This window comes from Crassostrea angulata, chromosome 7 (genome assembly GCF_025612915.1).
Source record: "Crassostrea angulata isolate pt1a10 chromosome 7, ASM2561291v2, whole genome shotgun sequence".
Classification (NCBI taxonomy): Eukaryota; Metazoa; Mollusca; class Bivalvia; order Ostreida; family Ostreidae; genus Magallana; species Magallana angulata.
The window spans coordinates 12,828,832-12,853,773 of NC_069117.1; the positions used below are offsets into that span (position 1 = coordinate 12,828,832).

At 32.8% G+C, this 24,942-nt stretch overlaps 3 protein-coding genes and 1 pseudogene across 3 annotated transcripts; 1 reads left to right on the top strand and 3 right to left on the bottom strand.

Moving 5' to 3' along the window:
- Nucleotides 1-1,220: 1,220 nt before the first annotated feature.
- LOC128192448 (surfeit locus protein 1-like) lies at nucleotides 1,221-8,646 on the bottom strand. Its single transcript, XM_052865120.1, has 8 exons — nucleotides 8,499-8,646; nucleotides 7,276-7,473; nucleotides 4,414-4,547; nucleotides 2,954-3,136; nucleotides 2,594-2,714; nucleotides 2,100-2,217; nucleotides 1,910-1,991; nucleotides 1,221-1,347 (listed from the first exon to the last, which is right to left on the bottom strand). The coding sequence occupies exons 1-8, from the start codon at nucleotides 8,631-8,633 to the stop codon at nucleotides 1,230-1,232; spliced, it is 1,089 nt and encodes a 362-aa protein (XP_052721080.1). The 5' UTR covers nucleotides 8,634-8,646; the 3' UTR covers nucleotides 1,221-1,229.
- Nucleotides 8,591-11,364, top strand: LOC128192452 (prefoldin subunit 6-like). The gene is made up of 4 exons (XM_052865125.1): nucleotides 8,591-8,729; nucleotides 9,640-9,710; nucleotides 10,569-10,693; nucleotides 10,828-11,364. The coding sequence occupies exons 1-4, from the start codon at nucleotides 8,669-8,671 to the stop codon at nucleotides 10,946-10,948; spliced, it is 378 nt and encodes a 125-aa protein (XP_052721085.1). The 5' UTR covers nucleotides 8,591-8,668; the 3' UTR covers nucleotides 10,949-11,364.
- Nucleotides 11,365-12,837: 1,473 nt separating this feature from the next.
- Nucleotides 12,838-16,730, bottom strand: LOC128157249 (uncharacterized). Its single transcript, XM_052819708.1, has 4 exons — nucleotides 16,608-16,730; nucleotides 14,132-14,200; nucleotides 13,037-13,143; nucleotides 12,838-12,914 (listed from the first exon to the last, which is right to left on the bottom strand). The coding sequence occupies exons 1-4, from the start codon at nucleotides 16,728-16,730 to the stop codon at nucleotides 12,902-12,904; spliced, it is 312 nt and encodes a 103-aa protein (XP_052675668.1). The 3' UTR covers nucleotides 12,838-12,901.
- A 2,042-nt stretch (nucleotides 16,731-18,772) lies between these two features.
- Nucleotides 18,773-20,748, bottom strand: LOC128156789 (uncharacterized; annotated as a pseudogene).
- Nucleotides 20,749-24,942: the final 4,194 nt, after the last annotated feature.

Genomic DNA, 24,942 nt, shown 5'->3' on the forward strand with positions numbered 1-24,942 from the left:
ATAATGGAGATCAGGCTCTGCATCTGAAGCTACCTCTGCCATTCATTTATATTATAGTTAGATCATATATGCAAGTTTGAAATAGTGCTATTACCTACATATATTAAACATGTGACCTGTTCCAAAAAGACTAAACCTCATCCAGCATCCGAAACCTATGGCTCAGATTCAGCATTCAAGCCTGTCAGGTGCATCAGTATCATAAGACACACCATCCATGTAAGTTTGGTAAAGTTAGGACCAGTAATAACTAAGATATGATCATCAGAGGGCACCTGCTCTAAAAACTTTAACCAGCTCTTAAAACCTTAACCTCATCCAGCATCCGAAACCTATGGCTCAGATTCAGCATTCAAGCCTGTCAGGTGCATCAGTATCATAAGACGCACCATCTATGCAAGTTTGGTGAAGTTTGGACCAGTAGTAACTTAGAAATGGCTATCAAAGGGCACCTGCAACAAAAACTTTAACCTGCTCGAAAAACCTAACTTCATCTAGCATCCGAAACCTTTGGCTCAGATTCAGCATTCAAGCCTGTCAGGTGCAAAAGTATCATAAGACACACCATCCATGCAAGTTTGGTGAAGTAAGGACCAGTAGTAAGTAAGATATAATCATCAGAGGGCACCTGCTCCAAAAACTTTAACCAGCTCTAAAAACCTTAACCTCATCCAGCATCCGAAACCTATGGCTCAGATTCAGCATTCAAGCCTGTCAGGTGCATCAGTATCATAAGACACACCATCTATGCAAGTTTGGTGAAGTTTGGACCAGTAGTAACTTAGAAATGGCTATCAAAGGGCACCTGCAACAAAAACTTTAACCTGCTCCAAACACCTTAACCTCCTCCAGCATCTGAAATTCATGGCCCAGATTCAGCATCCAAGTCTCTCAAGTCCATTAGTAGGTCCAGATGCATCATTCATGCAAGTTTGGTGAAGATAGGACAAGTAATAAGTTAGATACAGGACCTGCAACAAAAACTTTAACCAGGTCCGGACGCCGACGCCGACGCCGAGGGTATAGCATAAGCTCCCCCCGACTTCGTCTCGGTGAGCTAAAAATTGGTTGCAATTTATGCAGATTGAAACTTGTAACTTAAGATGACTTAAAGACGAATATACGCAGTCCAGCGTCAACTCAAGATTAGTATATATTGTGTATATTCAGTCTGCCTTACCCATCAATGTTACTTCATTAATTCAAAACAAATACAGATACATTTTTGGTCACATTTTATTGGCTTGATGTTTACTGGAAAAATACATTTTAGCATATCTTGCAGCTGCTCTCTGGGGGTGTATTTTTGTGAACCAAAATAGTGCTATTGATCCAAGAATCAACATACTGAAAATAAAAGGAAACCAAATTAAAAAATGTGACTTAATTCATATCTAAATTCTTAACCGACAAGTAGAAAGGAATATGTACAATATGTACCACTATATACATGTACATGTATAGTACTAGTAAATACACATACAACTATAAAACAATCTTTTTTGATAATTGCTTCTAATGCCGGTACCATACATAGAAATTTTGAAACTTGCTTCAATTTTGAACAACTTTAAAAAATTTCAGTGCTTGTAGGTGAATTAATTATCATTGGCCCAAGTCTAACAGTCACATGGACTATGTACATGTATGTGCATATTCATTGAACCTTCATTTGCCTGTGCAATGTCTCAATGAAAGTAGGACTCTCATTGCTTGGAAATTAAAAATGCGGATAACTAAACCACTTATGATCCATCAATCTTACAAGTTTCAAAATACTAAGCCTTTCTGTAATTTCTTGCACATGACCAAGCAACAAAATTCAACAAGCTATTCTAAACATTTTCATGCAAACATAGCATATGTGATTTATCTAAAAACAACTGGTTAAAGAATTCCCCACACTTACAGCATCAAAATTTCATCCCGTCTTGAGTGGGAATATGCTATTTTTGTTTGTCCACCAATAGGGCCATCTGGGAAAGAACTCACTAGAGAAAGAACCAATTAAACCAATAATAAAAATTATGTATGCATTTGCTGAAAACGGATTTCTTCTTCTTTTTTTTTTTAGAGAAAACTAAATCCTGAATATATACCTGCATCAACAAAAACACACTTTGTTCCAAGATATTTTGCAATATCGTCTACATTCAGATAGCTGAAAAACTTTTCATTAAAAGAATCTTGACTTGGTCGGAAATCAAAAGGATTTTTCTGAAGAAAAAAAAGAAGACAGATATAAGTGTCAGAGAGTAAATATTTAGAATGCATTCACAAGAGAAGCATTGATTACAAAGCTTATCTTGTCCATATTGATTATTGAATCAATGCATTTTCTCTCATGCAGAAGACAAATAAATAGATGTTACATGTATCTATGAATTATTTCTGCTTTATATATACATGTAAGAGGGTGAAGAAAAACTTTAACCTAGTAGAATGCCGACACCAGTGTCAATGCATATCTTCATTGTTGATGTGAGCTTAAAGGCTTACAAGCCTTGTCATGACATAGAACTATTGCATACAAAACCATTTTATGAAAATCGTATATCTTACATATATTGTGAAAACAATAAAAATAGCTGACCTTTTCTGTGCTTCTCAGCAGACCCAATATTTTCAGAGTCCCTGTAACCTGACCTCCCACTCTCGCCTTGGGGTCCGCCAGTTGTAAGGGCACCCACCCACGGTTGACCAGGACTGTATCCCTGTTCAGCAGCATAAAGAAAAAAAACTAATAAAATGACAATCATCTATAGCAAAACGCAATTATCTATGAAAAATTAAACATGGGACATGCTCCTATAACTTCAACCAAAAGCCAGTGATGAGGGTACATGTATACATTGGAAAAGCATGAGCAAACACCAATGGCATACCCCCCACCCCCACCCCTACGGTTAGGGGCCCTAGCTACAAATTCAATTACATGCCTTGACAATCTTACCCAGTTTCCTTCAGTTTAAATGGTGTGACAATGTAGACTCCTTTCTGCCATCTACTTCCTTTAGGTGTTAGATGGGGCTGTTGGTTAGCCCTGTACCCAATCACTACTTCACGGTCATGGTCAAACTCTCCCTCCAGCTCCACTCTGGTGAATTCCAAATCTTTTAAGTCTGCTTCATTTTTTCTGTGAACATATTAATATCATAAATGAAAACCTGTATGCATGCAAATGTATTTATTCTGAAAAAATCATACCTGATCTACTTAATGATACAACAGTACAAAGAGATTTAACCATAAAAATATTTCAAGAACAGTTTTGCAAATACTAGAAGGTGTAATACCTTGGTAAACATATGCATATCTTATATATGGTAATTCATACTTAGATATACATATACCAAATAAATGGTCTTTAGAGATTTGAATATAATTACCTAAGCAAAAAAACATGTTTTCTCTGGAAGCTAACAAAGTTGTTGCTGTGATAATGTTGTCCATTTTTTGTTTTTTGTTGTTGTTGTTGTTTTTTTTTTTTTTGGGGGGGGGGATGAGAAAACGTCAGACAACAAAAATTGGAGAAGGCTACATTATTGCAGCATATAATATAAACTCATAATAAAAACTATTAAATAAAAATAACAGTAATATGTGGAGCTTTTGCTTACCTGCCTGCACATAGCAAAAGCTTACCCAGCAAATTAATTTCCTGCTATACCAGTACAGTAAAACTCGGTTATAGAGAAGTCCTAGGGACCAATTGATTTTCTTCGTTATATCCGTAATTTGTTATATCCATATTACGAATTCGTAATAATAGCTGTAGCGAATTCACTATATAAATGTTTTCTTACACCAGACTATAATTTTTACTAATTGAGGCTTAGAATAAAAATATATGTCTTTGAAACCTATAATGATCGGATTGTGAGTCGAAAAATTTATATGAAAATAAATTTATTCAAAGTATTATGTTAAAAAGTAGTGCAAACTTTATTAAACTGAATGAAATTTGATATAAAAGTGTTAAATTTTGTTATTATTAACTTCTATGGGACTAAAATCAGTTTGCTATATTTGTAAATTCCTTATATTCGAATTAGTTATAACCGAAAATTTTTTGCAAAGGTTTGTTGAGAATTTTAACGGGAACTCAAAATACTTCACAATATCCAAGAATTTGCTATATCTGTATTCATACTAAATGAGTTTTACTGTATACAATAATCATTGTTAATACGTCAGTAAAAATAGTTTATTTTTTATTCAATGTGAGCTCATATTAAAGCTAGCTGTTTATATTGTTTATGACGTTAGATTTTAATTTAAAATACTGAAATTTGGAAGAATAATTTTCATTAAATTAGACAACATAATAGAGAGTATAATTATAAACTTTTTGGAAGAAGGATAAACCATTTCGTTTGTTATACTGTGTGTCTTAACCACAAAAGCACCTACACTTTTGACATCAAGGTAGGCAGAGGAATAGGTTTCTCCTCTTTTTGTAACCTAACTCTGTCTTGAACAGCTTGTGACTTCAGTCTTCTTTTATATTCAACACAAACAAAGGCCACTATCAAGATAGGTAGTGTCTGAAAAAAATCCAGTAAAAAAACCGACAAACATACCATACTTATGAAAATATTTTTAACGTACCGTATATACTCGCCTATAAGTATTGTTCGCCTATAAGTCGGTTGCCATTTTTCAAGTTTATTTTCAAGATTTTGCCATTGACCCTCCTATAAGTCGGTAATATTTTCTGGATAATCAGTCTACAGATTGCCGATCAAATAAGCACATTTTATCAAGCATGACTATATTCTAGTTTAAAAAATATTGGTGTTTGACCCCTCTGTTATCATTTCTAGATGCAATGCATTTTAAAAGTGTTGTGTTCAGTTAACATGGTTAAGACATTTATCCTGGATGAATAACTTTCGATTTGAACACCATTTTTTTTATATTGATACACTGATGAAAACTTGGTCTAAGCTGTAAAAATATTTAAAATACTATTGAAAATAAAATGATAGTGATTTTGATCCCCTGTTGACTGATTAAGATGGTATAGCCCCTTTTAAAAGTGGTGTGTTAGCTAGCTTGTGTTGTGACATGCCACCTACAGCCACCAATATAGCTATTATCACCTCATGTGTAATTAATTATGAATAATTATAAAACGATCTTTAAAATTTTTAAACAGACCAGCATTTATTCTTGTGTTTGATTTTTAAGTATTAAACAGAAATTGCTGTTCTGTAATCCCACTAGATCGCTTTTAGACGCCATGTTTTTTAATAGTTTTCTGTAAAGAGTTATCTTTCTTGAAGTTTGTAACTTACGATTTTGGACGCCATTATGTTTTTTAAACACTCATTACAACTTGATTATAGCTCAAAACTATTTTAAATGCTACTGGAAATAAAATGACAGTGATTTTATCATCTACTGACTGATTAGGGTTGGTAATTAGCCTCCTAAACTCAGAGTTGGCTTGTGTTGTTTTAAGTACAGTTATACCTACAGCTATTATCACCTCAGGCGTAAATAATTGCCTGTTTAAATAAAAAATACTATCAAATAAACCTTGTTCATATTTTAAGAAATACAGTTGAAACTTTCAATGTATTTATTAAGTATTTATCTTTTTAGTAGTTAAAAAATAAAAATGTCAAGTATAGGGATCGCAAGTCAAAAGTTGGAAGCAAAATGGCACCCAAAAACGAAGTTTTACTCAGTGGAAAAATTATCTGATTGTATGTCATGCCTATAAGTCGGACCCCTACTTTTTATTCAAATTTCTACTCCCAAAATACCGACTTATAAGCGAGTATATACGGTACCCTAAACCAAAATGCCATAATATAAAGATATTACTGGTATGTTACCTTTGATTTTTATGATGACAAGAAAAACAATATAATCAAATCTATCTAAATGTTGGGTCCTGTACTATTCAAACTTAAAAATTATCTAATCAATGATTATAGTCAATAAAAGGTTTCAAATACAGCACAAAAGAACACAATATCATCCTTTTTTTTATACATGTACAATATAATTATATATATAAATTGAATGAATATTAAAGAAATCCTATTCTGGGATAAAATGTACGATAACTTTTATTGTTTTCCCTTGGACTGAAATGTCACATTTTCATTGGTTTAAACATAGCACGTGATTGCCTCATATATCTCTATATTTGTTCTGTGAGAAATAATATTAGGCAATATGGCCGTCATTGGTCGACGCTTCGCTTACTCAATTCGACATTTCATAGTATTTAATACATAAACCGCATGCCGTAAGTTCTTTAAGTATTTGGAGTAGTTGCCCTTTGAAATTCTTTAAAATTAGAGTAGTTGCCCTTAGAATATTGACTTCACATTGTTTTGTCTGGAGCAGAACAAAATGGCAGCGTCGAAATTTGCTCAAATCTCTGCAGAGGAAAGGGAGAAAACATTTAAAATTGAATAGCAACAAAACATTGCAAGTAAACATGAGTGAAGCAAGGATTTTTAAAGAATATTTGAAAGGTGAGATTGAAAATTTTGAAGAGTTTAAATGAGTTAAATTGGACGAGACGTTAGGCATCTTGTATACCAGTATACATGGCTTTACGTAGATCATCGCTATTTGTGAATAAATATGTCACTTGATAGTCTTCGGGAAAACAAAACACTTATTAGGTTAGTTACTGACTCACTACGGAAATATATTGGGTTCATCAATCTCATAGACGGCTCGGCTACGCCTCGCCATCTATGAGATTGATGAACCCAATATATTTCCGTAGTGAGTCAGTAACTAACCTAATAAGTAATAATAGATAATATTTTAAGGCCAAACATACTGGTTGAAATATTTTTTCTAGGAACGGATTCTTGAACGTCTTTGTGTGCTATATATAGAAAATATCTATTTAAAGGAGGGCACGTTTATCAAAGAACACTCTGATATGTTGCAGCATATATAAATACCAAATTGTAAAATATTATCTAAAAAGCATATTTCTTATATATTTTAGTTTAACAATCTGTGTTATTTGGAAATTGTTCTCAAATTATAAAAATTATTTAATTATTAAAACAATCTAATTAAAATTAGACTTGTAATTCCGCTCCTCTACGATACGCTATACAAGCTTGTATAGCGTATCGTAGAGGAGCGGAATTACAAGTCTAAATTTAATTAGATTGTTATTAAAATATTTATGTTGAATCCTCTTATATCGAATAGAGTTTTGTATGACTTTAACTATTAACTTTTTGATCATGCTTCATTTATGTATGCATTTGAATGATTGATACTCACAGTGTAAAAGGTATTTAAAACCATAGTTCTTGACCTAACCAAAGGTTTCGTTCTTGGTGCATTTTTCAGATTAATTCCTGTTGCATAATGTCTGTAAGGTATTTTCAATCCATTATTCACTTCTTTCAGATATTTTACCAAGTATCCTTTCCTTAATCCAATAGTCCTTCCACAGTCACACTTATGAAGCAAAATGTCCTATCATAAAAGATGTCAGTTTAAATGGTAAATCAAAACTTTTTAACAAAAAGAATGAATACAGATACATGCTATTCTGAAGACCACTACTCATGAGCGTAGGAAAATCCCAAGCAAAATATATATCCGACATGCTTGACATATTTATGCATGGTGTTTAACATAACTATACAGAAGACACTGTATTGAGTGTATAGAAACATACATATATATATACTATAATTAAATGTTCATGTCTGTCCTAGCTCTTTCAATCATCCAACTTTTTCCCTCTTGTATACATGTATGTTTATTGTGTGTTTATTGAATGTTTAATGTACATTGGATGTTGTATGTATACAATCTTCATGTTGCCCCTTGAGGGCCCTTAATTGGTAAATAAATAAATTGAAATTGAAATTGTTTGCATCCATAACTTTGGCATTTATGCATCAATTTTCCTAGCTGTCATAATCTCTCCCCCTTCATGATTCTACCAAACTGTAGTACTGGTAATTAAGTTACATATACAATTATACATGAATGTACTCCAGTCATTTATGTTATTTATGTCTCTGGTGTTATTTAACCACTCAGGCTCTCCCCACTGTACAGGCACGTAGCATCAGGGGGGGGCCAGGGGGGGGCTGGCCCCCCCCCACTTTTTCTCGCAGCAACAATTTTTTTAAAATTTACATATAAAAAACTTTTTTGGAAGTATGTAAAAAATTGATATGAAAATAAGGAAATGAGAAGTGAAATTGAAGTTATATAGTAAGCCAGCTCCCCCCCCCCCCCCCCCACGGATTAGGATTTTGAAAACATAACATGTTCCTTTTTTTTTTTCTTTTTTTTTTTTTTTTTTTTTTGCTTGTCAAGATTTTTTGGATGAGTCTGGCCCCCCCCCCCCACTTTCAAAAACGATGCTACGTGCCTGCTGTATACGTTCTTTAATTACTTCATTTACTTGCATATTGCTATAGTAATCATGGTTATAATCTAAATTTTAAATACTGTGATTTTTAAAACCATTTAAAATGCCTTACATTAATAATCCTTGATATCACACGACTTGACATTTTGAGGAGCTCTTCTAAATTAGAAATAGCTTTAGTGGTCGTCGCACAAAAAGTTTTTTCAAGACCTCTGAATGGCCAAGCACTTGAGAGAAACCCAATCATAAACGCCGTTAGATAGTAGTTTGTTTATCGACAAGATGGCGGAGCTTCAGAAAAAACTACAAACAGAAGTGGAAAAGTTTCAAGCTGTTCAAAAAGGTATTGGAATGAAGCATTCAAATGATGTTTACTTATAACTAAATCAATGACTTAAAGTTTGTAATTATTTTACTTGATCTGACTGATCTACTTTTAGAACATCCGTGTAATTAGTTGTAGTTAAGTGAAAACCACGAGTGTTCGTTCGAATTTTCTCGACTATTTTTACAGACTTTATCATATTTTTGGGAGTTGATTTTAAATCAACTCTCCTATTCAGTCACGCGGACAAACCGAAAGTGAAACAGTGTTTGGACCTCAGCACAAATCATTGCTCCTGACAAGACTTGGTTCTTGAAAATAATTGATAAATTCGATGTAATGTATGCTAAAGCATTGTTTTTCAAGGAAACTTATTTACAAATACCTTAAAAATAGTCAGATTTTGAATGGGACGAACAATTTAAATATTTTTTGTAGTCGTATGTATTCCTACGCCAGAGTTCAATATAGGCTCGTTCAACTCGACGCTCGGCTGTCTCCGTAAACCCTTGTCGGAGATTTACGGTGTCAGCCGAGCATTTGCAATTGGTTGAACGAGACTAGAGTTCAATATTGCTTGGATCCATACAATTTTCGAGAAATATTTCTACTACCACTGATACATAGTTTGATTGAATTAATTTTATCTTTAAATATTATTTAACATGATTCATATGGAGGTTTCTCGACATTCTAGTCGAAAAAGTTCAAAAATTCATATTATAAAAATATGCGTAATTCAAATTAGAAACTACTTATACATGTACTTGTCATCCAAAATAACATATCATTGATTTTAAAATAAATAAACATCGACAAAATCAACTCCCGCCAGTTCTTCAGTACTTTGATTTTTCATTATGGTTATGTACTGAACTCTTATTTAATAGTCTGTTAAAGAATTACTGTTTACTTTTTTATTTTACAGATTATCAAAAACATGTGAACCTTAGGCAACAGCTTGATGCTCAGTTGAATGAAAATTCTTTGGTGAAAGAGGTAAGGTATTTACAGTGGACAATATTATGGGAAATATTGCATAAAACGCTTAATTTTTTCTCGAAATTTTATATTAATTATGTTAAATAAATGGTATATCCACATTAAAAGAGATTAAATGTGTAATAAAGATGGACGTGACCCGGACTTAAAATTGGGCCCTCTAAATCTCTAGTTAGGTTCTTCTCCAACTGAGCCATCTGGTGCTGGTATTCAAGCCAGTCTGAATATCACATTTCTCTATCTTAAAAATGATTGGGTGCTGGTCACTTTGCCCCAAAACCATTACGCCCCAGGCATGAGTGCCCCAAATTTGTTTAGATCGCTGCAATTACGTTTCACAAGTGCCCCAAGTAGGTTTCAAGAGCGCCTGGAATGTTGGTTTATTCATTAATAATTTTTTTTTTTTTAGGTAAGAGCGCCCCTAATAAAAAATCCATTATCTTAAGAAATAATGTATCAATATCTTAGGGACTTTCCAGTGCTAGTTAAATTATGCCAATGTAAGTGTTTTGTTGAATGTCGAACAATCTAATTTTGGGGCACTCGTGAAAATTATGCAAGATTTAATCTATTGACAATTTTTTAATTTGGGGTACTCATGAAAGATACGTGGAGCGCCCGTGAAAGATCTTTGGGGCGCTCAGGAAACATAATTTAAGTGCTCCATAAAAAATATGGGGCACTCATGCATTGGGTGCTTTGGCTCTAGGGCAAAACGCCAGTAACCCAAAGTGATCTTTCCCCTCAAAGATCTTAAGATTTTATTATTAAAGCTCTAATTAGAAATGAATTGATGAAAAAAACCCACTAAAAGTGTAAGTCTGATAAATCAAATTATAGAAATTGTTCATTTAGGAGCTTGATCGAGTGGAAGATGGTGCCAATGTATTTAAAATGATTGGCCCAGTCTTGGTGAAGCAGGATGTGACAGAAGCCAAACAGAACGTGCAAAAAAGAATAGATTACATTAAAGGAGAAATGTAAGTTTGTCGATAAATTCATGTTGTACCTAATAATAAATGTTGTAATCTAGTAATTTGCTTGTATGAATGCATATGAATGTATATTATGATGGTAAGATGCAGGCACTCATTTCATTTATCTATGATTCCAGAAAAAGACATGAAGGTGCAATTAAGGATTTGGAGAAGAAACAGGAGAGTCAGCGTGAGGCGCTGTCCAAACTTCAGCAGCAGTTACAACAGCAACAGGTCAAAGCTGCAGCCCGCTCCTAGTTCTATTTTAACATAGTTAATCAATTAAACCCTTAAAGACTGCCAGTCATTGGTCATTGTCATGTGATATAAACAGACTTTTGTTCCGTTTTCCATGTCTATTATACTTTGGTTACATGTATGATATGCAATGGCAGTTTCCATTTTTTCATGAACTTACTCTTTTATCATGTGGAATGAACAAAGATATATGATGTTGCTAAATGCTATGTATACTGTTCTTACGCGGGATAGAAATAAAATACAAATTGAAATTATTATACCCACATTTTTCTGAACTGTATTTAGAACATGTCAATTTAAACTTGTTAATCAACATTACCAACAGAATCTCCTATGCCTTATTTGAATTTTGATAATGAAACAATTTATGAGAACGCTTTATTTGTATGTAAATTAAACTAGCAGAAAAATTATATGTTTTTCAATGATTTCTTGATGGGCAACAACAGAATTTAAAAACTGTTGTTTTATGAACAAAAAGGGAACCTTGTACTTATATATTTCCCTTATTGGTGATAACATATTTTGCAAGAACACCAATTTTAAGATTCATGTTTATTTATTAATCACATTTTCATTTAAAAATCAGACCAAAGTTTTGAGTTAAGTTAATGACATCTTTCGTTGCCTAGGGAACAACAACAAGAGAAAACCCTTGGTTGGTGAAGGGTTTTCATTCTTTCCGCTTCCAATCATGGGGGAACAGAACCCTTGGCTAGCGAAGATGAGTTAAATGAGACCGTAAAAGAAATATACAATTTTTTTTTAGCTCACTTGAGCCATAGAGTCTTTAAAAAAACAATTGGTCACATGTTTGAAAGCATCATGAGCTAGTGTATAAAGTTCAAGTACGGGTATGCTCAGTTATTATCCCCAGGGGTAGGGTTGGGCCACAATGATAGATGGGTTAAACTTTTACATAAGTATATAAAGAAAAATCTTTTTATCAAAAACCAATTGGCTTAAAATCTGAAACTTTTGAGGAAGCATTCCCAGGTTAGAAAGATTTAAGATTGTTCAAATCAGGATTTAAAAAAAAACACCTTTTGCCTAGAAAAGTTGAAACTTTAGTGAAAGCCTCCCTAGATAGTCATGTAGATTAAGTTTGTGAAAATAATTATCTTTAGGGATCAGAGGGTGCCAAATTGGGGATAAAATTTTACATAAGAAAACATTTATTTTTATATCATTCTCAAAAACTCAAATGTTATACAATATAATAATATAAGGTATTACTTTTATGCAACAATCTTGACATATTATTGATTCTCAGACTGTGGCCCCTGGACAATTCTTTAACAAGGGGGTTCAAAGTTTAATGTTGTTTTATATATATGGACAAATGCTTAAGATCTTGAGAACTTTAGTAGCTTAATACATGTATGTGATAAGAACATGAAATCATCTTGTTAAAAAAGGGGCTCGATGTTTAACATAAGAATAATTGGAGATAAAAACTGAAAATATTTTTATGCAGGATATATAACCTTTTACCATACCGTGCAAACATTTTGTATTTGAAACCATAAAGCTGATTTTATTTTGGATATTGTTGCTCAAGTGAGTGATGTGGTCCATGGGCCTCTTGTTAATTAAGAGAGAGAGAGAGAGAGCATTAAGCATATACCGGAGTAGTTATGGTCCATATTCAACATCATTTTTTACAAATTTCTAAATTCATGATTGTAAAAAAACCCCAACTAGATTTATATACTTTTAGGCTTATTTAAATTTAAAAGAAATGTTGTGTGAGCTGATGCAATTACTAGCTAGTAAATGACAGCACAATTAATCCAACTCTTGTCAATGCTTAAATTACGATGATCGACAGGTATCCCAAACAAAGAACTTCAATCATACGTTTGAAAAAACAAAACGGAGACCCAAATTTTAAAAAACAAATTTATTATTAATATAATTTGTACAACTCCACCACAGTTATCGTCTGCTTCACCATCCGCCTCTGTCATAAGGAAAAAGAAATGAAATTTCGTTGAGCAAAATTTTTTAGAAATCAAACGACTGAAAACTGATGTGACATAAATTCACACACGATGTGAAGATCGTGCTTGTCTTGTTGTTTACCTTCTTTGCCAGGGATATTCGCATCGAGGTCTGGGAATGCTAGCGTCAAACTGCTGGAAAGCTCTACAAGTCATTCCCTGCCTCTGGCAAAAGTATCGCCATTCGTACTGTAGGAAATAGATAACAATTAAGAGGCTGGATGGTCACCAAGGTACCCATCAGATCAACACAAAAACAATACATGTATATTATTACTAAAAATTGAATGATTTCTTATGTCCTTTTTTCAAATAGTTTTACTAGTATATAGTATAAAAATAGACAGGACCATTGAAACATTTCGATGCAGTTTGTTCAGTATAATTTAAGGTACTCCACAACACCTAGACTTACACTTAAGAAAAATGCGTCACCATGGTCACAAGATGACGATTTAGATATTTTTTGTTAACCTGTATCAATTAATTTGGTTGTATATCGCCATAGCTCAGTGGTTAAGGTATCAAGCTTGTGAACCGCAGATTATGAGTTCGAATTCGACTGGAGCATTTGTTCATGTGTACAGAATTAATTTTTTTTTTATATTTTTGAAATTAAAATGTTCCATTCAAAATTGCAAATATTTTTGCTTCTTTGACATATACTTCTTATCCATCTTGCTATCTACCATAATCAAGTAATTTGCTGCTGATTTGAAAAAAAAAATTATTTCAAGGTGTAGTGATCGAGCCACCTTAAGAGATTGTGGAAGGCAGCTAAGATTTAGAGAAGTAGGCAATACTTTTTACATTTTATCAGGATAAAGTACATGTACATGTAAAAAAAAAAAATCACCATTAACCCAATAATTGTTCTGCTGAGGGACGCAGACATTTCCCCCTGATAGTAATGCGATATGAACTTTCAATTTTTTTTTACCTCGCTAAATTTCAATCATTGAATACATTAACATCTTAACCTTTTTATAATGAATTTTACGCATACATAAACACGATTGGATCATATTCACGAGTCAAATGTTCTTCATGACAGTATCAAAGAGAAACAGTTGTTTCTTTATATTGGCAAATATTGAAAACCCTGCACTATTTGACTACATTTTCTTAACGTATTGTGGACATAACTATGTTAGAATTCCATATTTTATAAACTTACCGTACAAACTTGACGTATAACGTTGGGATCGCTCTGCAAATGAAAAGCAGACGTCACAGCAACCAAAACCTGCAAAATCAAAGAGAATATTTATTAATTGCTTTCTAAATAAGAAAAAGTATAGATTTTTACGAGCAAAAGACCAATGTCCAGATGAGGCTCTTATTATGAAAAGTATCAGGTATTTAACCTTTACGGTCTTATCTATACTCAGTATATATATACATATTTTTTATTTGAATTAAACTCCTTGAACCCCTCCCCCTCCCATCATTCCCTAAACTGAATGTGAATATTAACATCGTTATTCTGTGTCGACAAATAAGTGAACATATATACTCTCATGTGGTTCCATTGCTATCCATTAGACAAACAGGGAAAACACCAATGGTGTAATAAACTTGTTTTCTTTTCTAGAACACAGACCAATGAAAGGCTGGTCGTTGTTCAAGAATCCATCATTACCAGCATTTTTACAGTTACACGGAGTTTCTGGCAATAAAACCATGTACCTCTGCGAGCAGATCTTGTCAACATGAAATAATACCTTGACATGCAATTTATTCTGCCATTATGGCTTGTTAGAAACAACCAAATATCATCATTAGGTGCATCAATACAAACCAATGATTGATGTTAAGGGGAAATACAACAACCCAGACAGAACTTAACTGTAATCCATGTATAATTAAATGTTTGAATGAAATAAAAATTCAATATCGATAAGTCATCGTCCTAACAAAGCAGATTGTTAAATGGTCATGTTTGCAAGATATCATTTTATTTAAGATTTGAAGCTAACCATCGATTCAAATAACATGGGGAAATAAAAAGGCACTAATCTAAATTTTCTGCTTTATAACATAATGAGATCATACATAATCAGAATTTCTAACATTGGTATGTTTGATTATTTTAACAAATTAAAATGTTTTTGTAATAGTTATTCCACGAGAGTTTGGACTTCTATTATTTCCCCGAAAAGTTCAAATGTCACGTTACAAAATGATATTTTTATGTATAGTAGGTCATCACTCAAAGCTTTTGTTTATTGAAACTGGTCATGTTTTATTATACTTTAATGATACCATGACCAAAATATGGAGTGCAGTTCTATACTCTATTGAGAGGGATCAATGGTCGTGGCTTTTTTTTTTAGACTGTATTGATCTCCTTTAGAGAAAGAACTCTCTATAAGGTACATGATAGAAAATACCCAGATTAAAGGGTAAAATACCTGATCTTATATATAAGTACATATAAAAAAAATTTTCTTTATCAAATTATTGTGATAATCTTTGCGAGATATATTTGTTGGTTTCTTTTAGTGTGATATTATAATGTTTGGTTAACACTCTTATTTTGACCAGCTTTTAATAATTGTGTGCGAATACAATTATAATTATTGTGGCATGAAATAAAAATGTAAGGAACTGATTTTCAGTTTTGGTAAGACATTTTTATTTTTACCACATTATATAGTAAAATATAATAATAATGTGAGGGTACTGCACGGCTTCACATGCATACAAGTTTTCCTACTAAACAAATCATATCCTTTAATTTAAGAAGATCTAATGGTTATCCGGTAATCTGTTGACCATCCAGACTCATTAAGTAATAGGCAATAAAGTCCTAAAAGTGAATAGCCGATGCTTTTTGGTTACTCATTCTTCAGTTCGTGATATGTTTCAACTTTTTCTAAGCTTTAGAAATCGATGCTACGATAGTATACTAAATCACAGGGAACGAAGTTTTTGAAAGTTACCAACGTGATTTCCCCATTTTTGCATAAAGGTAAATCATTAAGCCTGATTTTACATACCATGGCCAATATAAAATGCTAAGTACACATATATAAGATTTTCAATTTTCTCAGTTTGACCATTCTTTGTGGTTACACTACTTCACAATTGCAAGTAATACTGTAACAGAACACGATATAATAAGAAATCATATATCATTAAAATAATTTAATTTTCAACTTAACCGAACGAGACTTCATTTTACCCCGTTCACCCACTACTTCCAATTTTTGTACTGTGGTTTATTTTAAACTTTTTTGACAGCTTAAAACAATGTAATTTTCAACTTAACTGAACGAGACTTCATTTTACCCCGTTCATCCACTACTTCCAATTTTTGTACTGTGGTTTATTTTAAACTTTTTTAGCAGCTTTCATTAACTCTGTTTTGATGTAGATACATGTATTCTAACCCTTATATATACGTGTATGTTTACGAGATTTCCTCAGCAGTTAAAACATCAATTCAATAAAACGTTTAATTTAAAAGATGTGGATTGATTAATTTTAAAGAATACAACTACATTGTACAAGTGATCAAAATGCAATTGCTTTTCAAGAACGATCAAAACTAAAAAAAAATCCCTTCATTGCATTTTATATTTCAAAATCATTAATTGACATCAAATCATTATCATGGTTATGTAAATAAAAAACAAAAACAAACTTACCAGAACTAGAGCAAGAGCTTTCGACATGGCTGAATGAAAATGGTTACGGTAGCTTACGTGCGGCTCGTATTTGTACTGAATACACACACCTTCAGGCAAAGCATTTATGACATGATCAAACATTGCAGCGCGACCTTTAGACAAAAGAAATTAGTTCCTCTTTATTAATCAATTATGTATCTGTACAAAAAAATTGTCATTTTTGTTTTGCGGTATATCATCATTCGAATTAACAAAACTACTAATTGTAGTAAAGTGTGTTATAAAGGACTATATACGGTTTGAGCCTAAAATGGCCCCCTAAAATGAACATTGTCATTTTACTGTAATTCTTTATTTTATTTGTACAAATATACATTTGAAGTTTTCTCATAATTTTCATTTTGATTTTAGTGCCCACAATTTAAAATATGACATCATAAAGTTTACCTTTTCCCGCCATTATCTCATTTTTTGCATAAAATGGCTTGTTTTGAAGCAGTTTTTCTTTAAGGAAACATTGAGCGACTGCTTGAACAAACAAAATATTCTCAACAAAGACGTATCTCCCCAGTATTTATAATTGACAAAAAGTTCGTTCTTGTTCAAAGAGTCGCTCTATATTTCCCATTCGAAAAAAGATAAGAAAAATGTCAATTTTTGACTGATTTTGATTGAATTATGAAAATAGCGTCACTTCTGATGTCATATACTGCCAGTGAGTGCATAAAAATCAAATAAATAGGTGAAAAACATATTTAATGTCAACTCTTTTATTAAATAACACAACAAATTAATGTACCTGAATCACTTAAAAAATAGCGAATTATGGGGGCCAAATTTGACTAATATCACACTGCCTTACTGCATGACCACTATTCAATCATTAATTGCTGCCTCGGTTTCATTTGTCAGCGAATACATATACTTTCAACGTCGGATATTGCTTGTAAAAAAAAAAAAAATGTCATGCAGAGAAACAAGGAAAATAAAATATATATTTTATGCAAAATGTTTGTTAATGCTTAGCATTGGATAAATGTGTGTAAATATCCTGCTGTTTGATAACATTGTTTAATATTTAGCTTCTGGTATACAGAACATATTTGTGAAAAATATCGATTATAAACTGGTCAAAATCATCGCGATAATCTGGTTTGAAATCGTCGTTGCATTTTTTGTTAGGATTTATCACATTTTCGAACGAATCTTTTCATCTTTTCATTTTAAGTTTCCTTAGGTCCAGATTATGACATAATGATTAAAATTGTTAAGAAGAATGTACAAATATGTCTCTTTTAATTAAAAAAAAAATGATCACATATCAATTTGATTTATTATGATATTTCGTAAGTTTAAAATAGTTTTACTGGAATACGATTTTCACATTTTACTATTGTAGCGAAAAGGTTTCATTACATACTAGTTTTTCAATGCAAAAAAAAAGAAAAAGGTTTAAATTATTTCCCCTAATTACTAATGTAGGACGTAATAACTCAAACCAATGTTTCTGTGACGTACAACATCAAAGTTGTTTTGAAATTCAACAATAAATAAATAAAACTACTTTTTTGTAAAGTTTGAAAACGAATTTCTGTTCAAATTGTCCAAAATATACGAAATATTCAAGTAACTGATAATGAAATTGCCCAATAGAAGGCGTTTTATCGGAAACCGTCGCCTTTGAATCAAATTGGCTATGACGTCGCGCACGATACTGGTGTTACTTAACGTTACGCTTATAACGTCAAACGACGCACAAACGTAACGTCGCATTTTAAAGAAACTCAACTTCTTAATAGCCGTGAATTTTGAAACTAAAATAAATACAAATGTATTCATATCTCCTGTTTCTCCAGATTTGCACTGCAAGCAAGTTATGAATTAATGCACAAACATTGCCTGTAATATGGTAGTAAATGTACTTAAAATAAGATCACAATTTGCACGCCTGTAACTCAGGCAATATTTAAGAAATATAAGTAATAACTTTAAAAAGTGTATATCTTCATTAAATAACTCAATCATAGTTTAAGAAACCAAAAAAAAATTGGCAGATTGGAATGTGATTTCCTTTTAGAAAATTTCAAGCTGCATGGTATAAACTATAAATTTGATCAGCGAATTCAAAACATTCCACATTCGATATTGCACTTTTACCCAGACAATACAGCTAAATGCACAGATACATGTATTTGGATAATATAATTATACAATCATGAAAAATTATATTCTGGTATATTATTCTATTTACTAGGTTTTACAATCTTTGAAGTTTATGAATTCGATCATGTACAATTCATTTTTAAGACATAATAATGTCGTTTATTGCATGCAATATGTTTAAATGGACACATTCATCCAAAACAATATTGGCCCGAGCATCTATTTCTGAACAGATATAAACTACTGCACTGGCTGGCACTACGGCTCTTCTCCTGGGTATAAGTTTGTATGACAGAAGATTCTTGTTATCAATATTGTCGTAATAAAGTCCTGTGATGACCTTAATACCAGCTGGAAGAGTTGAGCCCCAAGCGTCAGTGCTTTCGCTGTTTAATGTTTGAATTGCTTCCTGAACTTTTAGCAAGAAATAGTCATGGTCTGGGTCATCCGCATATACGGCAATTACCTGTCCTTTGGATACCATTTCGGACAAGGGCACCTCTTCGTCATCTTCTTCAACATCGAATGTGTTGTTTGTCTCCTTGACCATTTCATGGTGTTGAACTTGCCCAATTCTTTGAACATTTACACATTCGTGATAAATTTGTAAACTGCATTTTTCACAAAAGCAGGACAGTTCGCGTATAATGATATGGGGAGACGAGTTATCAACGATGACTTGATGGACAGATCTGATGTTTGAAATTGGTTTGAAACTTAAATTGCCTTCTCTTGGGATGAAATCAAGAAAACGGAAAAGCCGTCTCCGGCAAACAGATTTTGTCCGCGTCAAATTCGAAACAGCAAATTCATACAGATCCCGGGCATTTTGTATATGGGCTTGTCCACGCAAAACTGCCAGATCTGCCTGTCTGTCTTTTTAACAGTCCTCCAGCAGCATCTTGAGGTCCTACACAATCATGTAATAATACAAAAATATTAAATTTTAATTGAAACAAAAATGCTCATATATAGTAAATGCAAAATAAACTTCAACGCGACATGAATGAATTAAATAACGCACGTTTTACTTCTTTATCTTGTCAAAATGAAAGTAGTGATCAACAAGTGGCTTAATTAATGTATAAAACAATTCTGTTTTCATAAGAAAATGCTAATAGAATAGCTACCATTTACAAGTTTAAAGTACTTAGTTCGATCTGATGGACACTGTATTTGTATCCTTAAGAAGAAAGTGTGCAGAAAATATACATGTAAATACCTTTAGCATGTACAGTCTCAAAATAATTTCTGGTAAAATGTTTGAAACCGAAATCCCAACTGGAGTTGCTGATATCCCCAAAGCAATGTCGACTCTTATATTGGGCTGCACATCCATCTGTGAACTCGTGCATGGTGTCAACCGGGTAGGAAATAGATGCCAAGTACTCGGATATTGTTTTACGAACTTCATGGACGAAATACTGGTCATGCTGTTGATCATCACTAATAACAAAAAAACATGGCGATGTATAATCGTAACGTGAACAGAGACTTCAGTTTTTTGAAAGTAAGCACTTTGAAGTTGTTTTAATTCTGTGCAACGGTAATTTTCAGAAAAGTCATGAACACAGATGCAGTGGTTGAGTGGAAGATTAGATGAAAGTTCTTGAAATTGGTTGTTTTGCCAAGTAGCTAGGTGTTGATGGAATGGAAACGATTTTAATAGTTGCAAAAAGTGTGAAAATAAATCACTGACTTTTGATTCCTTTTTAACCAGAACGAGTTTCTTTGTTGTTTTATTGCCCTTCGCTTTGATTTCAACTTTTTCAAATTTTTCCCACTTGACTGTTTCGTCTGTCTACGCGTCTCCAGTTTCTTCTGGTAATAAATATAGTTTGTGGATACCACATTCTGCACACTGTCGCTTCATGCATTGCAAAGTAGGATTTATACATAATGTGACATCCACCACATCGCTTATGGACTCGAATACTTGGACGTCAATTCCAATGTCATTTGCATTTGTTTTGATGATCTTTTTCCGAAAGTCCATACATGATTTGAAGGCACTCTTTATTTCAACATGATATCTACAACAGCATGTGTGTCTGTCCTTTGGACGGGCCTGTCTAACAAAATAGGGCTTGCAATTTTCAAAGGACCTTTGACAAATTTTGATATCAGGATTTTCGCTTATGAAATCCAGGTAAACTTCAGTTTGGGTCTTTTCTAAAATATACACTGCGTGGCTCGTGTATAATTTGGGTCCAATTCTTTCTCGCTTGATATCTGCTTTATTTCCAGTCGGTCGGGAGATACCTTGACGCAGCCAAAAGTCGTACGTAAGTTGTTTAGTTTCCGTTGAAATCGCGTCAGTGCGCGTTTTTCTAAACGTGTAAGTCCAACAAGATCTTTCAGTTTTCAATACAGTGGTGCGAATTGTGTTTCCCTTACTTATTCGTCTAACTGGTAAACCAAGTTTTTTAGCTAGATTTTTTCGACATCTGCTTTGGGTCACTTGTTCACCACTTATTGATGCAACAAGCACGTTCATAGACGTAACCGAGTCTTTCGATCTTTTCATTTTGCAGCTATCAATTGTTGTTTTTAAATCTTGCAGAACCGCTTTTTCCGTTGATTTTTTACTTTGTTCTTCTGGTGATAATACGACATCAGCATCAATTAAAATTTTTGTCGTTGGAGAGTTTGAATTTTTCAAATATGCTGCCAGTGTAGCTGACCGCTTCTTTGGTGATTGGGGTAACGAATCCTTCAATTTTTTTAATGCTCTGTGTTTACTTGTTCTGTTTTTAAAAACATGTCTTATCATTTCATTTGAATTTTTCGTGTTCGCAGAGAGCTCGACGTTTTTATTCCTCGCTAAATTTCTATATTTTCTTTTTCGTTCTGTTTCCATCTGTCTCGTTTCAGCTTGTTTTGCTCTGTACATGCGCTTTCTAGTTGCATCAGATGTTTGTTTATACTCAGTCTGTTTGACAGTTTTGTTTTTATGATACGATGCTAGCTTTTGTTGTCGTCGTTTTTGAAGTTTACAGACCTACACGAAGTGAGTAGGACCATATAGCGATATTTTCATTGTATCATAATCTGTTTTGTTCAGCAAATACCTCATTCATATCCCCCTCTCGGAAGGCAAAGCATTTTAGACACTGGCGATTGTTGCCCCTTCATGTACAGTTGTCATCGGCAAAATCAACAAATTCACAACTTGCCTCCAACTAGGTACTACTCTTAAGGTGCATGACTCTACACACTAATGAATTATTTGATGTCGTTTTTTTTTAAATTATTTCAGAAATAAAATACCGATATAGACTCTTTATTATTTTTTATAAGAATTTTGGTATTTTTCCTGAGAAATTGGAAAAAAACCTCTTGGTTGTCTCTTGAAAGCTGTTCCCAGACCCACTCGAACTGTGTTGCAGTACAACTTGACACTGTCCTTGTACATGCACCTTTTCTTTGGTCGACCCCGATTTCTGCTGCCCATCATCAGTTGGCCATAGATCATATGTCTGGAAATCCCGCACTGTGCACCAATCCATGCGAATCAGGTGCATTGATAAGCATAAACACCAACAAAATAATGCACATCGAATGACAATAATAGTCAAATGTATATGATCCATCCACTAACTTTGATACATACAGCGACCGATGCTTTTACCGGAACTAATTAACAACAGATGCATAACATGTACACGTACTCTTAAAGTCTAACTTTTATATTATTTTTTAATCATGAAAATAAGAATTATGACGCAAATTAACTTGCATCACCACTTTTGGCTCCTTATTTTCATGCTCGAATTATCTATTAAAAACGCACTGCATGCAGAAAATTAAAATCTTGAAATCACAAGTTTTGGCAAATATGTTTTTTTTTAAATTTTCACAATTTTACATACCCCACAAATCCATGTTTTCCACATTTTTGAAGCACACTTTAAAATCTAAAAAAAAAAGTTCAGATACCTAGTATTGTAAAAGATTTAAAATTTCTTTAACTCTTATGACCACACTAATACATTTAAGTCGACAAATAGCTTGTTACTGGTAGTTTCTGAATAGACGAAAATATATGAAAATATAAATGCAAGTCTTTTTCTTAATTAGTCCCATTAGTCAGGGACGAATTTTTAAAAGCTGATTAATTAATTGTAAAAAAAAAATTAATTCGGATGCTTTGTACATTATAATATAAGATGAACCATTAAAAAAGAGCTTATAAAGAAGATGGGGGTATAAGATAGCGCAAATGCCCATTCGGTTTAGTCGTGAAATATAATTTTGAATTGATTTTTTTTCAATTAAATTTATTCAAATATATTTATATTATAATACAAGTTTGCAAAAGTACAATATCTAACTATATTCAATTTTTAATATATTTTAGAAAAGGTAGGATAAAAAAATATTGCCTTATGGTTTGGTGGTGTCGAACCCACAACATAAAAAGCTTTGTGGTATAAGGAGACCTAATGTCTGGTGCTTTAACCACAGAGCCATTTCAGTCACAACACACTGCGCTTTTTAAATGCTACATACGACTTTGGCCACGACTTTACGGACTTGTATTATTTTTTAAAACTTTCAATTGTTGAGATAAAAAATGATATTTTTAATGTATAGTGGGTCATCTCTCCACTTTTTTATTGATTGAAATTGGTTTAATTTCCATTATACCTTATTTTGACAATGAGAAAAATATGGAGCACTGACCCACTCTATAAAAGAAAATGCATCGAAGTTCTAAAAAATGGCACAATTTGGAGGTTTTGATACATATACGCCAGTTTGAATAAACATATCTTGAGTATTGAACACATTTAATGGTTACAAATCGATGATATGTTAAATATATTGTTTTGAATTATCTTTTGAAAATTAATCAGATTAGTTGATATTTTTGTTTTTCAGCATCTTGTCCGTTCTTGTGTGGGCATTTTACACGCCTTATCCAGCCATCTTCTTTTGTTTTTTTGGGAAGGGAGAACAAATAATTGGTAATAATGTATTTTGATATTTACAATGTTTAAATCTGGCACAACACAAACAAACTGAAAAGATCTATCATTGCTGAATGAAAATTGAGCTATGGCTTTATATCAATTGCACTCGAGAAAATTATTGGGCTTATCAATATCACATTGCTTTTGATATTACTAACATGTAGATTCCAATTCGATATATTCAGCTAATATCATTATAAAATATTAATCAAAAATAAAAATAATTCAATTGAATTTATCAAGTTTCAGTAAAAGTAAAAATATCTTGAGACACTTGCAAACTACACACAGAACAACTTTTCTTTTTGAGCCCAAAAGACAATTCTTCTGTTTCCAACATGCGAATGCGTGTTCACTTGTATACCTGCGCAAAGTTTACAAAATATGGGCGTTATATCGTGTTGAGAATCGTGTTCAAACAACACTGTTTTCCAGAAGAACCATTCTAGAAATTACGACTATGAAATAGAAAATTAGAAAACCATTACTTGAAACCTACTGTACTTTAAACATGTAAATGTATGATCAAGGCACAATACAGGAAGTGAGAAAAGCTGAGTGTTGTGTCTGTCTCGGAAGATTGCCGTCGTAAATGTAGAGGTTTCAACCTATACTTAAAATAATTCTTATTCCCTAGTGCTTCTTTATATTATGTCCATATTAGACATTGCTGAATCATCATTTTTGAAAAGCAAGAAGTTAATGTTTCGATGCGGTGTCGCCGGTACGTAAAGGTCAGTAACAGCTGCCTGAAGCAGGGAGGTACATTGTATACGTGTCCAGTGTGACAGTCCTGTCGATCTCTGGGCATAAGTCTGGCTGTCTTACGTATTCTGGAAATTGATAAAAAATTCCCCTGGTCCAACTCGGGGTCATAGGTTGATCACGCACTACAACGCTGGCGTCCGTACAACGGAGACACGGAAATTTGAATATCGCCCAATTACTGCAAAAAATAATGTCTTTTAAGTGCAATATATATTTAATTAATGTTTTGTTTATTCCTCTGAAAAGAATAAAGTAATATTAACGAGATTAAAACAAATATTTCCAAAAATTAATGATATGCCAAATTTTATTACAAATTAAAAATCCGAGACCTAAAAACACTGTGAGATAAAATACATAATACTGACACTAGCCAGAGTCAAGATTGTTCGTTGGGTGCTTTGAGATGTCGTTAAATACGAACTGCATAAATCATTTATTGTTAA

Bases quoted from the DNA above. Each gene is read 5' to 3' on its own strand.
- LOC128157249 (XM_052819708.1), bottom strand. From the start codon at position 16,730: ATGTTTGATCATGTCATAAATGCTTTGCCTGAAGGTGTGTGTATTCAG. The intron at 14,201-16,607 runs GTAAGTTTGTTT...TTGATTTTGCAG, and splicing joins AAGCTCTTGCTCTAGTTCTG to GTTTTGGTTGCTGTGACGTC. The intron at 13,144-14,131 runs GTAAGTTTATAA...TATTTCCTACAG, and splicing joins TTATACGTCAAGTTTGTACG to TACGAATGGCGATACTTTTG.
- LOC128192452 (XM_052865125.1), top strand. From the start codon at position 8,669: ATGGCGGAGCTTCAGAAAAAACTACAAACAGAAGTGGAAAAGTTTCAA. The intron at 8,730-9,639 runs GTATTGGAATGA...TTTATTTTACAG, and splicing joins GTTTCAAGCTGTTCAAAAAG to ATTATCAAAAACATGTGAAC. The intron at 9,711-10,568 runs GTAAGGTATTTA...TTGTTCATTTAG, and splicing joins AAAATTCTTTGGTGAAAGAG to GAGCTTGATCGAGTGGAAGA.
- LOC128192448 (XM_052865120.1), bottom strand. From the start codon at position 8,633: ATGATTGGGTTTCTCTCAAGTGCTTGGCCATTCAGAGGTCTTGAAAAA. The intron at 3,137-4,413 runs GTAGGTGCTTTT...ATATGTTCACAG, and splicing joins CCTACCTTGATGTCAAAAGT to AAAAAATGAAGCAGACTTAA. The intron at 2,218-2,593 runs GTCAGCTATTTT...TTTTTTCTTCAG, and splicing joins TGCTGAGAAGCACAGAAAAG to AAAAATCCTTTTGATTTCCG.